Source organism: Ischnura elegans, chromosome 3 (assembly GCF_921293095.1).
Source record: "Ischnura elegans chromosome 3, ioIscEleg1.1, whole genome shotgun sequence".
Lineage (NCBI taxonomy): Eukaryota > Metazoa > Arthropoda > Insecta > Odonata > Coenagrionidae > Ischnura > Ischnura elegans.
Window position 1 is genome coordinate 42,338,783 of NC_060248.1, and position 14,293 is coordinate 42,353,075.

Genomic DNA, 14,293 nt, shown 5'->3' on the forward strand with positions numbered 1-14,293 from the left:
AATTATCTGCTAAAATATAAAAAAGGGAAAATAAAAATGCACATTCCTGATGTCCGTTCTCCATTCGTCTCTCATCATATTAACATCAATAGGTACTTCAGCGTTTAATGCTACGTTTTCTTGAGGCATTTTCACGATTATCCCCTAATTTCATCCCTTTAAATTCCCTCTTCAATTCACAATAATAACTATTCGCTATCATGTATTCTATTGTCCTTCTCCTCAGACTTGCCTAATGTTCCCCCTTTTAACAGTTTCCACCCCCACCACTTTGATAGGATGAAAATGGTTATTCCTCACGAACTTTCTTCTACCACAATAGCAAAGCAACAGCTTCCCCAAAAAGTCATAGTATGTACCATGAGTTTTACCAGGCTGTGGCTCGAAGTGAAAACTGAATGCTTGGGTGACCATTTGTTACATTGATAATAATGACTGAAAAACCATTGGTAGTAGGAGTAGGATATCGTAGTCAGCTGACTTCTTCAGCACGAATCACCAACTTTGGTATCCATCACACCATAAATGCAGTGGGAAACCCATGATGATTTCTCACTCCTCCCCAATGAAAAAATTGTATAAACCTGTTTCAAAATTTTATACAATTACCATGGCAATTGTATAAATTGTATAAAATTTTGAAACAGGTTTATACAATTTTTTCATAGGGGCTGTATTTTCGCTGGAAAAACCAAAGATCATTTATTGTGACGAACGATTGAATTTTGTGCTCGCAGTCTTATAATGTCAAGAAAATATTTGCGTATAAAACAAAATGCCTATAATAGCCATTTTGAGATCAGAATCACTGGAATACCCATGAAATAAATTTAGTCCCTGCAATGAAGCATCACGTATGAGAAGGATAAATCCACTAATCAAAACCTGCACTTCCTTAGATTTAGATACAAATTGCACTTATAAATCACAAAATATTTGGATTAGATATCAGACCTGAAAGAATGCTTAAGGTATTGTCATAGGTAAATTAGGGCACAGTCGGGAATCAAGCATGCTTCAATAAAATGCAGCAAGTCTTGCTTCAAAGTCCATTCAGAAATATATACTAAGCTCTGCTCCAAGGGTGAGGGGAGGGGGGATTCTAAAATAAAAATTTTTTTAAAAAACAGGATACTAAGTAGAGGATTTTAAACTAATTTTACAATTTTTCCTAATCGAAAAAACTTCATTTATCAAGGAAATTTTATGTAAATTTATGATTTTTCAATATTTTGTTTTCTTTTATGGTGAAACAAAGTAATTGTTTTTTCATACTTCCAGGGGTGGGGGTTCCCGACCCCCCCTCGCTACCCCACTGCCAAGTTGAATAATCAGCAGGAACAGACAGAAAAAACTTAAGTCTCTACCAATCCCTTGCATCATGAATTTGGATACCACGTAATAGCTGAACTCCATGCAATTATCCATAATTTCTGATACTTAATTTAATGCAGATTTTTTACCTACAGATAAACTTAATCACAGAATTTTTTCAGTGATAGTTTAAGTCATTCCTAAGAGAAACAAACTTAAACATAGTTCAAGTTGTGTGCATAATGTAACTTTGATAACAAAAATGAACTAGTGTTAAAGGAAAAATTGGAAAATCACACAATTTATTTCATGTACATGGTAAATATTGACCACATAATCAGTAAACTTAAAAAAATAAGTTTCTATAAGAAATAACAAATCACTCTTTAGGGAAATCCTCTTGAGAGACAATACTCAAATTTTCCCAGCGTAATAAAGTTCATCACAAAACAAAATAGTTGGGAATCACGTGCTCTTGGATAACTTAGCTTTCTCTTTATGAACTTTAACACCTGGAATTTTATGTAGTTTTCGCTCAAACATGCCCAAAGATTCCTCAAAAGAGAGTTCTTGGCATTTTCCCTCTGCCACTGCTTCTTGATACTCAGCTAAAACTTTCTTCCTTAAACGTTTCACAGGTAATTCATGCTCAGACACAGCTTCAAGAATAGCCAGAATCGTCTTATCCCACTTGAACTTGCCCTTCTTCTTTATCTCATCTCCAGTATCACCATTAACATCTGAAAATAAAATTTCCATTGTAGAAAGAAATATGACGTAATATCAATGCAAAGTAGAACATATCTTCACAACAACACAAAGTAGATGTAATACACTTCCACCAGAAGCACTTTATCTTACAATTCCTATTTCCTTAAATTCAGTAGCATGCATTAATTTTTTTAACCCTTAGACTGTGGGAGTTTAGCTGCCAACCAGTGCAGAACCTGTTCAGGAGGCACCCCTGCCTTAAGGGCTGGTCTGGTGGTGATCCTTACGGTGAGGGAAAGTGTCTAAGTGCAAGATATCCAGGTAGCAATAATTTTTTGTGGATAAATGCTGCAGTGAGCATGTAAAACGAATAAAAACATTCCCGCACTCTAGGGGTTAATGAATATCCCAGGTATTTTGAGCTAATATTTTCTATAAATCAGCCTTAATCAACCACCGATATCATAAAGAAGAATTTCATACCTGTCTGCGTCACTGCAGCATCCTCATTCACAGCCTCATCTTCCTCCACGCTACCTCCTTTCATCTTCTTCTTTACGCCCCCTTCATCCTCTACATGACCATTATGCTTCCGCTTTCCCTTCTTTTTCTCTCCTCTCTTGTCATTACCATTGGCCACTGCAGCTTCATTACTCTCCTCCACATTCTGCTCATCTTCAACCTTATCCTTCTTTTTCTTGCTCTTCTTCTTCTTTCCACTACTTTCATCTTCTGGATTCTCCCCTTCATCAAGCTCCATATCAACCTCACCAAGGTTTTTATCACAATCTAGAGCTTCTTTCTCTTTTGAAATACTCTCCAATTCCAACTCATACTTCTGCTTCTTCTTCCTTTCTTTTTTCTCCTTCTTGCTTAGCTTTTCTGTTTCCTTGGGAGAGCTCTGAGCAGCATCTTCAGCTTCTGGTTCAGCCTTTCCCTCTACCTCAGGCTCTTTCTCCTCCACTTGAGAAGGGGATTTTGCATTTTCCTTGGATTTAATCTCTTCCTTCTTGCTGGTGTCCACTTTATGAGCCTCCAGAAGGGACCACACTTTTTCTACTGTGCGTGAATCTACAAACCGGCCAAAGGCATTTTTCAGGAAGTTCTAAAATAAAAAATAACCCATTTTTTCACACCACATCTCTGACATACATTTTTGATATGACTAGATAAGCATAAAATAGTAACTTTTTGATAAAATAGCCTCGACCATCAAAAAATAAAAGCGAATTGAAGAATAATGAAGAGAGCAAATAAAGTTTCTCAAGTTCAAGATATTATTATGAAAGTATTCTACCAATTTTGGTAGATTTGCATGGAGAACTTACGAAGTATTCTGTCACACTTCCCTCCCTCATGGACTCCCCTCTTTAATACTTTGAGTGCCGGCTGCTAAATTTAAAGCCCTACTGAAAAATCCAGCCATTTTTTACTATATTCGTACATTTTTTAAAACATTAGTATCAGAAATACATTTATATCGATGTGCATTTCAATAAAAATGGACTTTGCTCTTCTTTATGAATGAGTTGAATAACATTTATTGCTAATTTTTAAATATATAATTTAACAATGAAAACCCACCGTTTTTGAAAAATAAAAAAGTTGCAACATATGACGTATCGCCATAGCATGCATAATACGCTCAATTTGAACTATTTAAAGCATGGAAATCATAAAAAAGCATTGTTCCAAGCAAAGCTTTATAACCCCTGGATGATAAAAAGGGTCAATGCACCCTCAACGAATTGGCCCAAAGAATTTTCACACTAAGTGGCCCTAGATGAGGATGCCGGTAGCTACAGAGGACTATTCGACCTCAAGACATAAATTCAACTCTTTTTCCATGGAGCAGTTGATTTTTGAAAAAACAGAACCCCTAAGCAGTAAACTGGAAAAGTACCACGGGCGAAATATTACGGCTTCACGCATACAAAGCCAATTAAATGGAAAGACGTAATATTACATCCATGGCAATCCTCAGAAGGATTAGCAGGACGTAATATTACGTCCATGGCAATCCTCAGAAGGATTAGCAGGATGTAATATTACGTCCATGGCACGCAAAGTGTTTAATCACTATATGATCTACTCCTTTTCATTCTACCGAAAAATTTTATTATCTTCCTTCATTTTCTCTACATTCTACCCTCAACATCCTTTCCCTACTCAGTACTTGTCCATCAATACCTTCTGTTTCCTTTGTATCTCATCCAGAAGGTGCCTCTCCTCACACCCATGTTGATCCACCGAGCACTTGATCCACCTGCTCAAGCTTTTGTCCACCTACTTTTACCTTGAGTCTCACTTTCCTCACTCTCAATTCTTTAAAAAAACTGCATAACCTGGTCTTTATGTTATTAATACTCTAGCCATATTCCTCGCAATTATTGGTCTGTGTGCCATGATGACACATTGCACTTAAGCCTGTACCAAAGCTGGAAGACTGGTAACCAAATTTTATTGACACTTGTGAAAATAGGTACAGACTCTTCTTAACTCCCTGGCACCCTGGTCCCTCTATTTTCCCACTCACAACCTTTAGTTAGAGCCATTTTTGCAAATGATATGTGACGCCAGGAGAGATAGCACTTTCATTGCTGCGTTAGCATTCACAGCGTCTGTCACGTTTGTTTAAGTTTTAGTTAACGTGCAGCTGATGATTATATTTCAATGACCAATATTTCTGCCTAAAATGGTTTATCTACAAACCATGAATTTGAAGACATTTAGACCGTGAAAACCGGAAATAACAGTGAATTTTATAATTTAGATCGAGTGGGAACCCTGGTTAACAATATCCTGTGTGAGCTTTGGGAGAATTTAGGAAGGGTTGGAAAGAGAAGGTTTAGAAGAACTAGTATGCTGTATCTCTGAGGAGGGATTTTGGTTGGAGGATTTTGTGAAAACAGTTCTAATTCCTCTGCGAAACAGAAGAAAGCTGTAGAATGGTGAGTTTATGGGACTATTAGCCTAATATCACACATGGCCAAAGAGGTTCTGAGGGTTTCAAATTGGCGAATGGTGGCAAGGATAAAAATGCATTTTGGTGATGATCATTTTGGTTTCAAAAAAGGAACCTTGAATATATCCAAAACGTGCATGCCTGCTTCATGGATTTTTGAGATTAAGCATTTCATAAAGTGGGTGAAGCGAGGTAAATGGTCATTCTCAATAAAATGGGCATAAATTGGAGGGATAGGTGACTCTTTCGTGACTGTATGTGGCCTATCATTATTTATTAGCCTATTCATCTTTTTTCCCTCCTCTGTGTCCACACATTTCTCATTTCCTCTGTTATCCACTGTTTCTTTATCATTCTACTGTCAGCATACCCATTGGACCTCTTGGCTGCTTTGATTATCCAAGTTTTAATATTATCTTACCCTTCCTCCAGAGTCTGTTCATTTCCAGTCCCCTGGATACGATTCTCCACTAGTTCCTGGTATTCTATCCTCATCGTACCCTTCAGAGCTTTACGTTCCTACTTCTTGCCGTTGCAATTCTCATAAGTCTTTTGAATCTTACACTGCATTTCATAAGAACTAGACTGTGATCTGAATGCCCATCCACCTCAGGGAAGGTGCTACAGTTTTTCACACTATTTCTAAACCTCTTGCCTTACCATTGTGTTATCTATCTGGTAACCGGTAAAGGCGAATGATTTTTTCCTCTGTGGATGTTTTGCACAATTTGTGCATTGCGGGTGGCTCTCATAAAGTTATCACCGTGGCTAGTCCCGGTATACCTTAATTATCTGGTATCTTCCATTATCCTCTGTATTCTTCCATGTGGACCTCCACCCTTAATGATGCTTATACAGTGGCGGAAAAAATTAACGAAAAGCTTATTGGCGTCTGAAAGCGGCCAGCTCAGGAACTACTTGTCTTCCACAATTTTGCCCTCGTAATGCTCTGATACAGCTGGGAATTTTAAAAGCTATATGCCCCTTATACCAGGGAAATAATCACATCCATCGCATTATGACAACATGCTAAAGATCAGCTACGAATTCTTCCCCATATTCTCTGAAGTGTGCTTCGCCCACGACTCACATGGAATGGAGTTTACTATCGTCGGGACAGCTGTGGACACAGCCGACATAATGGGCATTGAGACTGCCTCAGAGCCCAAACATTTCGGTGGTGTAGTGGGTAAAGTATCATGCAATGAATCATAGCTTCCATGGATCAAGTCTCTGTGATGGATGACTAGATGCTGCACACACACTGATCTGCGGACATTTTTCTGATCTTAAAACCTCGAAAAACCTATCACATGGTTCAGAGGATGTTGCATGCCTCCTTAATTCTTACGCACCTATTTATTAGTCGAAATTCAACTCCTGTATTACATAACCATTTGGGCAGTTGATGTGGAGTGAATTTTGACTACCTTTTCCGCATTGTCCAGCCCTGCTTCAAGGCCCACTGCATGTGCGTTGTGTCACAGCCTACTCCTCCATCTTTTCAAGGGAAAATTTCTTGTATGTTCCGGAGAGCTGAGCAAAGGCAGAATATCGAGCCGCCCAAACTCAGTAGTTTTCAATTGGGAAATTTTTGGCGTCTATGTAAGTATTTAGTTAGAAACATGGAGCAAATGTTCTCTATTTCTCCCACCAGAATCCTATCACTTACCTAATCTATACCTGCCACTCTCGTACCCAGCTTCCATTTAATACTAAAGCTATCCCTTGTTGACTTTCCTCTCCACCACTAATAGCATTCACTCCATTAGACCCCATTACCCATCAATCTCACCTCACACAGTCCTATAATATCTCTTTTTCTCCATCTCCCTTATGATGACGCATCACCCTCATCATTTTCCTCACGTTCAATAAGCCTAAATTCATTTCTGCCTTCTTCCTCATCCTATTGGTCTTTTCTTCTTTCTTGATTGCTGATAAGTCTCATGATATACAACCATAATAACCTTACACATAATGATCACTGACAAGCAGTCCATAACAAATAACTGGCAACTAGGAATCAATCATAGCAGTAATTAAAAGGCATCATTTCTCGAAGAATTAATAATAAAACATTCCAGGTTTGTGAGTTAGAGTAGTAAACTCAAATTTATCCGATGTGTATTGACTTTAGAAAAACGGTAAATTATAATAATTGGGTGTAATGGCAAAATAACTTGGACATGAACTTAGAGCAATATCCTGAATCCACAACGCCTACTTTCCCCCTTTAAAGTTTACTAATTCTACAGCAAAGTCGAAAATTAAGGCAGGTGATTAAAAAAAGCAGGGTATAAGGAAAATTATACAGTTGATCCCCTACATATCCATTTCATTGCTCAAGACTTCATTTGAAAAGGAACGACGGACCATTCCCATGTCTCCTAAGATATAACTGTAACTATTGAGAGGTAACTTAAAGCAATAGTTTTTCATATATAACAGCAGATATGCAAACAATTATTATTGCTAAATCAGCCGCAAGGGGAGCGTAAAATGAACGTAAAAAATTGATTTGCACGTAAGATTGTGCGAAAATTTCAATTACTGACACCGAAAACGATTAACTTCATTAAACTCCTTTGTATTAAATGGTCACGAGGTAAAAACAATATCTAATGAAGATTACACGTAAATAAAGTTACCTCAAACTTTTTCTTCTTTCTTGGAATGTTTTCAAAGTCTTTCATTTTCTCCAAAACCTGCCGCTCCTGAGGGGTAAGGGAGGAACCCTTGCTCTCAATAATTTGCCTCACAGTTTCCACCCATTCCATTTGTTTTCTTTCGCCCTTCCCAAGCTGCGCCGTATCATCCAGAGGCTTTCCCGAATACTTTTGCTGCTCCGTGACGCATTTATTATGGCTCACATACTCTTCACCACTGAAATTCGGAAGAAATTAGCATTGAGATTGACACTTTATGCACGAATACGAAGAATAATTATGCAAAATGTACTCACAAAAAATCTTTAAAGCAATCCATACACGAAACTGATGGAGGCTTACGACATTCAACGGCATAATGTTTTTCAACTCTATTTTTCTTTAATGAGCTTCCACAATGATTACACGTAAAGAACACCATCTTATATATAAAATAGACTCAGATCCGAGGAAAGTTCACAATGTAATCGCTCCAGATGGACCACGTGTAAAACTAAGGTTAAAATTCAAAAACACAGAAAGAACGGCTATGTACAATGATTTATGTTAAGTCTTAAACAGAAATAGCTCGCATTAATTAGTTTGATTTCTTGCAAAAAATTAATCACGCAAGACTACTCAGAGAAGACAGAGAAATTTGCGAATGAAGATTTCACCGGTTACAATACAAGAAATTTCGACCACCGAACGCATGGCAGGTGATTCCAATTTCGATTGTCACTTTGAATATTTTCGTCTTGTTGCCTCCCTTATCCGCAACGTACCGCGGTCATGATAGTATTCGAATCATTCGAATTACTGTACAACGATCACATACCCTTTACTGTACACCTTCGCCACAGTCTAAACAAACGCCAAAAAGTCTTTGTTGAGGCTGTGCCTTCGCTCCAATTTCCAAGTATTCGGCTATTAAAAACAAGATTATTATTATATTCCACTGTTGAAAAGGGTTACACTGGTTACACCAAGTAACATATTTCGATTAGTTTGCCGTATTCGAGCTATTTCCTGAAACCAACAATTATTGTAATGCTAAATAAGGCTGTCGATGGTTTGATTGAGGAAAAATGTGTCCGCGAGCAACTAGGAATAAAATTATTCCCGATAAGCACACCTGATCAGTTTTTTCTAATGCCACAAATTATTTCCCATAACTTAGAGATTTCCGTGAACATCATCAATAACCTCTTCCATCTACGGTTTACGAATTTATTTCACATATCAATTATAGTACTTCATAACAACACAGAATAAGTGGAGTTATATTTACAAAAAATAAATCTAATGCCACTCAATCATATACGGGTAAACTATAGCACACGGAGTTTTGAAATTGGGCGTTCTCACATTCGTCAAACATTGCGCTGATTCTGCCACACCTTATCGCAATTGATGGTAGCTTACCAGATTCTAATTCAGAACTGCGATTGTCTCAAGTCCTTTCAAGATACATTTTTGCTTGAACCCTCAACGTCTCGGTTCGCGTTCACGGATGTTGGGCAGATGATTCTCGTGGTAGGCAAACGAACCGCCTCATTTATTCGATACTGTTTTGTTTATTTGTTTTGAAACGACTTAAAAGTTTTGTTGACATTTTCATCATAATGTGGCTGGTTTAAGAGTTAAAGAAAGTGAGTAATTGCGGCATACTACGGGGTGCATTTTAATTTATATTAATGGTAGTAAGTTTCTAACGCCGATTCGCCGATTTCATTGGCATAAACAAGTTGAATCCATATTTTTTTGCGTCACTCACGTTACTTATGTATGGGTAATGATTTTATCCCATTCGTACGGGTAAATATTCACTTTCCCCTCGCACGAATCTTCAATGCCGGAAAAAATTACTTGTTTTAGGAAGTCATCAAACATTTCATTAGAGTACGAGGGTTGTTTAGCCAACACTGAATAATTTAGCATCCTTGTGTCATCCTCTTCTCTAATGAGCTGCAGTCCTCGGATCACATCCGCTGGATTTCTCATGTATTTTTCATTTGAATACATTATGGTAACTCCTTAGCTTATGGAAGAGAGCAGCTCCACTCGTATGATGTTCCAGGCGTTTTACGTCGGATAAATTTTTCCGTCGGAAGAAAATAGAGCAGAGATTACAGCTTCCGGTTTTTTTGTGTAGGCGTGTCTGCGCTGGGGTAACATTTGCAAGTCCGTCTTGTTAGATTTCCATTCGCCTGTAATTAGCCATGAATGAATTATTCTATCAATTTTAATATTTTTTATTCTTTCTTCAAGTTATGAGGACTCATCGTTGGCACAAGAAAAAAATTGCACTGGTGTGCCTAGCTGGAATAATTTTATTCTTGCTCGCTCGCAGAACTCGGAATGTTGTGACATTCCAATTTGTAGTTAATCAGTCAGATCCAATGGTAGTGTGGGAACATGTGGCTGATTTCAGTAACATGAAGCATCTCAATCCAACTATGTAAGTATAAATACTTTTAGCCGTTTCTTTTATTATTATTTGACTCATATACAACACCATTTACGTTTTTCAAAAACTTCCCCCATGCTTTTGAACCCCCCCGAACGAAATTCCTGGCTACGCCACTTCGTTCAATAATTTAGAGTGTATGCATTGATAGATATTTTTTTGTGATAGCAGTAATGTATGAAATAATTTTTTATATCAAAAATATTTCGTCATTGTATTAGTTGAAATGTTATCCTTTTGCAGAACTGGATTCGATATTATAATGGAAAAGGGTAACTACGACCATTGGGAATATATTGCTGAATATGCGGAACATCTATCCCAATATCCATCCATTAAAAATCTTTCAAAAGGCCACTTCATCGTCAAACCTGATGGGAATGATTATGTTATACTCTCTGAGCATCGGACTTGCTTCCTTTCAGTCTTTTGCTGTAAGTATTGGAGCTTAAATTAACCTAAAGTAGTTTAATTGCCCAAAAACTATTTGTGAGTTGATTAGCACATGCATACATTTTTTTCCCTGATTGCTCCTGGAAAAAATAACATTTCAAGCCGTGAAAATGGATTCATTCAGTTCAGGAGGTGCTGATCCAAATTGATCCCTACCATGTTCTGCGGTGATACACAATGAACAATTCTAGAATTATTTATAAATATATTGCTATCCTTTGGTGTCTTGGAATGATATGTAATGAATTGATAGGTGGTGTCATATCTTCTGATATATTAATGGATAAATTTGGTTGGATAATGGATAGCAATTGGGTGGATAATGGAATACAAGTGCAGCTTTTTCACCACATGTTGATCCATAGTCCTAAAACTTGAATTGCTTTGATCTGAAATTTATGAGTTTTCAAGGTCTATGATAGTAATGGACACAGAAAAAACTCAAGTTGGGGGGAGCGAGGGGTGCAAAAGATATTTTGAGCTACCCATACTTGTGCCATAACAAATAATAAAGTTAAGTGCAAAGTTTAAGATAGTTTTATTTGAACTGATTATACGCATATACAAGACAATGATATCTTATGATTTAAACAAGTTACAATCGTGGCTCAGCAATGCGGGCAGTCGTATCTGCCACTGGTCTATGATCATACATAGATCTAACTAACCAAGGGACAAAATTTTATAAGGACCTCTTTCAGATTTAAGTTTTTCTAGTACAGTAATTTGGACATTTCTCCTGCAGTCATTCACAGTTTCTTGAGGCAGTGGCAAAACGAGGGGAGACATTGCCCCCCCAGACACTTAAAAAAAATAGGCAAGATTTTTAATATGGTTATCATTATGGTTTGTTTTGTTTTGTGTATTACGGAGCTGGCGAAATGTCCAAATTACTGTACAAGAAAAACTTGAATCTGAAAGAAGTCCTAATAAAATTTTGTCCCTTGGTTAGCTAGATTTTTGTATGATCATAGACCAGTGGCAGATACGAATGCCCGCATGCTGAACATTCCATAGCCACGATTGTAACTCGTTTATACCATAAGATATCATTGTCTTGTATATGCGTGTAATCAGTTCAAATAAACATTATCTTTCGAGGTTGAGCTCAAAATCAGCTAAATATTAATTGACCTGTATATCATGCTGCACTTGAGAGTAAGACCTTCTTGTATTACATTAGTAGTAATTTAACTGTGGCCTCATTTATTCAATGATGTTTTGTTTGTTTATTTTTTTTTGAAATGATACTGAACTTCAGAAGATTTTTTGACAGTACATCACATTGTTGCCGTACCTTCCAACTTCTCAGTAAAAGTAGACTATTAACCCCCTTCCCCCAGGGTATGCGCAATATACTTGCAAGGGTGGATCCAGGTGTTTTTTTCTGGGGAGAGGGCATGAGGGCCTTGCAGGCAAATGATCTTCTCATAATTGAGATTAAAAACAACGTGCAACAATTACTTTAAATGAAATATTATCTTTATATTAATATGTCAGTTATTAATATGAAATTAAATGATTGAGGCTCCGTAATACACAAAAAAAAAGGAACTTAATGATAACCATATTAAAAATCTTGTCTATTTTTTAAGTGTCTGGGGGGGAGGTGGCATATGCCCCCATTCCCCCCCCCCCCTGTTAAATCTGTCTTTGTTTACTTGAACGTCCCCCATTAGTTCAATGGGTCAAAAAGAAGCTGAATGGAGGGTATGAAACACATGCAAAATAATGCCTGAGAACCAAATCTCACTCTATTTGTTCATTTGAGAGCCTTATCTCATTATTTAAAGTTTCAGTTCATCAAAAGCCCAGTTTTCACTGTCCCTTTTGAGATATAACAGTCATAGGTTAAGATTAATCTCTTCTCAGATTCATGCTATAATTTCTCTAATGTTCTTTGTTGTAGTGGTAGGTGTGGGATCTTTCACTCCAACTATGGTGCTATTTTTGTCAGTAGTATTTTTTAAAAATATAAATACATGGAGTGGTTCATTTTACATGGTTGCCATTTCAATTTTTGCCATAGATATTTGTTTTAAAATAATGTCCAGTATCATTTCTTTCATTTCAGTTAAGTCAAATTCTGAGTTCCGTTTTGCAAGGGAAAACAACAAAACAAGGTGTACTGAATCGGTGGACTACGAATGCCCTTTTTTGCTGACATCGTTCTGTAAGAAAGAAGTTACTTTTCAGAGGAGTGCAATCATGGAAAACCTAAAAAATTATTACCTTAAATGAACTATTCTATTTCCTCACAACGTGAGTGACATAGATTATCATTGGGTGATGTCAAGAGCATTTATGGCTGCTGTTCACAGTTGAGTCTTAGTTCCTCACATTCTGATTCCTGTACTTAGCATCTGATGAGTACTGGAGTAGATGAGGCTTGGAGTTAAATATTCTGATTATTGCCTGACATGGTTCTCAATGGTTAGATGAGAGTTTCCATGTTTCATCTTTGGTATCATGGATAAGAGTTGTGTTTAATTAGTCAGTGATTACAGTTCTTTGACATAGGAATGAATTTGGAAGATATTCTTGTTCATATCTTTTAGTTCCCATCATTTACTCATAACTACTGAGATTTACAAATGTTTTAGATCATAATCACTTAAATAATTAGTGAATGAATTCTTTGGACTTTTTTCATCTGTTCAATGGGTTAGCTGCGAGCAATAGTGTATGTATGAGAAATAACTTTCATGAAGGGGACATTTCCCATTAACAGGTACTATAAATTTTGCCTAATGAGAAGTTTTTTCAGAGGGTTTTAAATTTGAAATGTTGAGTCTGGGTATCATCTTTAGATGAAATACAAATTTTGTCCTGTATAGATGGCTTAAAATTCATTATCCAGTTCCTAATTGTGTTTTGCATTTTCTATATTTCTCAGAATCTTACCTTCTTCCTTCCCCCGTTTTGTCAGCATCTATCTCTGTCTGAAACTCATTTATGTATCATTTTGCTTAGATCAAAAATATTTAGGCAAGGAGTGCCAAAGAAGTGAACCATTTTGACAGCCTAACTATGAATATAAAATTGGACTGGAATTACATTTTGAATTAATTCTAGGAATTAAATTATATGTCAGGATTGGAAATGAAGATGATTTAATGGCTACTCATCCTATTCAGCATAAAGCGTTGGTAAAAAAACTGTGATCCAATAACTTGAGAAAATATGGTAATTTTCATTCTATGAGTCGACCCTGCTGTCCTCATCCTTGTAATTAAAATAATGTACACCATGGAAGATGTGCATCAAAGATGCTACAGGTAAATATTTTATGAGAGATTTTATATCTGATTTTATTCTAAGCTTTGCTGTTGCTATTGAATTCATATTGAAAGATATTAAATGAGATCATAAAGTTTCATAATTATTTTTTTAAAAGAAGCATTTCCAGTTTTTAGAATATTTGCTATGGACATTATTTTTGTATGATTCGTGGAATTATGGTCATATATATTTGTATTGAAAGATATTGAATGAGATCTTAAATTTTCATAATTATTTTTTAAAAGAAGCATTTCCAGTTTTTAGAATATTTGCTATGAACATTTTTTATACGATGCATGGAATTATGACCATATATATTTGTAATCTCCCTAAATAATGTATTTTTGTGAAATCCGAGTGATTCCATTCCATTGAACTTCTATCAAAAACTGTTTTATATACTATGTTTACTCTCTATGTGTGAAATAAAATTAGTTTGACTAAAGGTGA

The 14,293-nt window shown here is 36.4% G+C and overlaps 2 protein-coding genes across 4 annotated transcripts; one reads left to right on the forward strand and one right to left on the reverse strand.

Moving 5' to 3' along the window:
* Positions 1-1,587: 1,587 nt before the first annotated feature.
* LOC124155698 (cell growth-regulating nucleolar protein) lies at positions 1,588-9,155 on the reverse strand. 2 transcript variants are annotated; one of them, XM_046529729.1, is made up of 4 exons: positions 9,064-9,155; positions 7,642-7,876; positions 2,509-3,130; positions 1,588-2,054 (listed from the first exon to the last, which is right to left on the reverse strand). In XM_046529729.1, the coding sequence occupies exons 2-4, from the start codon at positions 7,768-7,770 to the stop codon at positions 1,780-1,782; spliced, it is 1,026 nt and encodes a 341-aa protein (XP_046385685.1). In that variant the 5' UTR covers positions 7,771-7,876; positions 9,064-9,155; the 3' UTR covers positions 1,588-1,779. The 2 variants fall into 2 exon arrangements, with proteins under 2 accessions (XP_046385685.1, XP_046385684.1); XM_046529728.1 differs by lacking the exon at positions 9,064-9,155 and adding an exon at positions 7,956-8,383.
* A 51-nt stretch (positions 9,156-9,206) lies between these two features.
* On the forward strand, positions 9,207-14,293 carry LOC124155699. 2 transcript variants are annotated; one of them, XM_046529730.1, is made up of 5 exons: positions 9,207-9,290; positions 9,680-9,822; positions 9,910-10,099; positions 10,352-10,542; positions 12,636-14,293. In XM_046529730.1, the coding sequence occupies exons 3-5, from the start codon at positions 9,912-9,914 to the stop codon at positions 12,800-12,802; spliced, it is 546 nt and encodes a 181-aa protein (XP_046385686.1). In that variant the 5' UTR covers positions 9,207-9,290; positions 9,680-9,822; positions 9,910-9,911; the 3' UTR covers positions 12,803-14,293. The 2 variants fall into 2 exon arrangements, with proteins under 2 accessions (XP_046385686.1, XP_046385689.1); XM_046529733.1 differs by lacking the exon at positions 9,680-9,822.

Bases quoted from the DNA above. Each gene is read 5' to 3' on its own strand.
- LOC124155698 (XM_046529728.1), bottom strand. From the start codon at position 8,080: ATGGTGTTCTTTACGTGTAATCATTGTGGAAGCTCATTAAAGAAAAAT. The intron at 7,877-7,955 runs GTGAGTACATTT...TCCGAATTTCAG, and splicing joins GATTGCTTTAAAGATTTTTT to TGGTGAAGAGTATGTGAGCC. The intron at 3,131-7,641 runs GTAACTTTATTT...TTTTTATTTTAG, and splicing joins GAAAGAAGAAAAAGTTTGAG to AACTTCCTGAAAAATGCCTT.
- LOC124155699 (XM_046529730.1), top strand. From the start codon at position 9,912: ATGAGGACTCATCGTTGGCACAAGAAAAAAATTGCACTGGTGTGCCTA. The intron at 10,100-10,351 runs GTAAGTATAAAT...ATCCTTTTGCAG, and splicing joins AAGCATCTCAATCCAACTAT to AACTGGATTCGATATTATAA. The intron at 10,543-12,635 runs GTAAGTATTGGA...CTTTCATTTCAG, and splicing joins CTTCCTTTCAGTCTTTTGCT to TTAAGTCAAATTCTGAGTTC.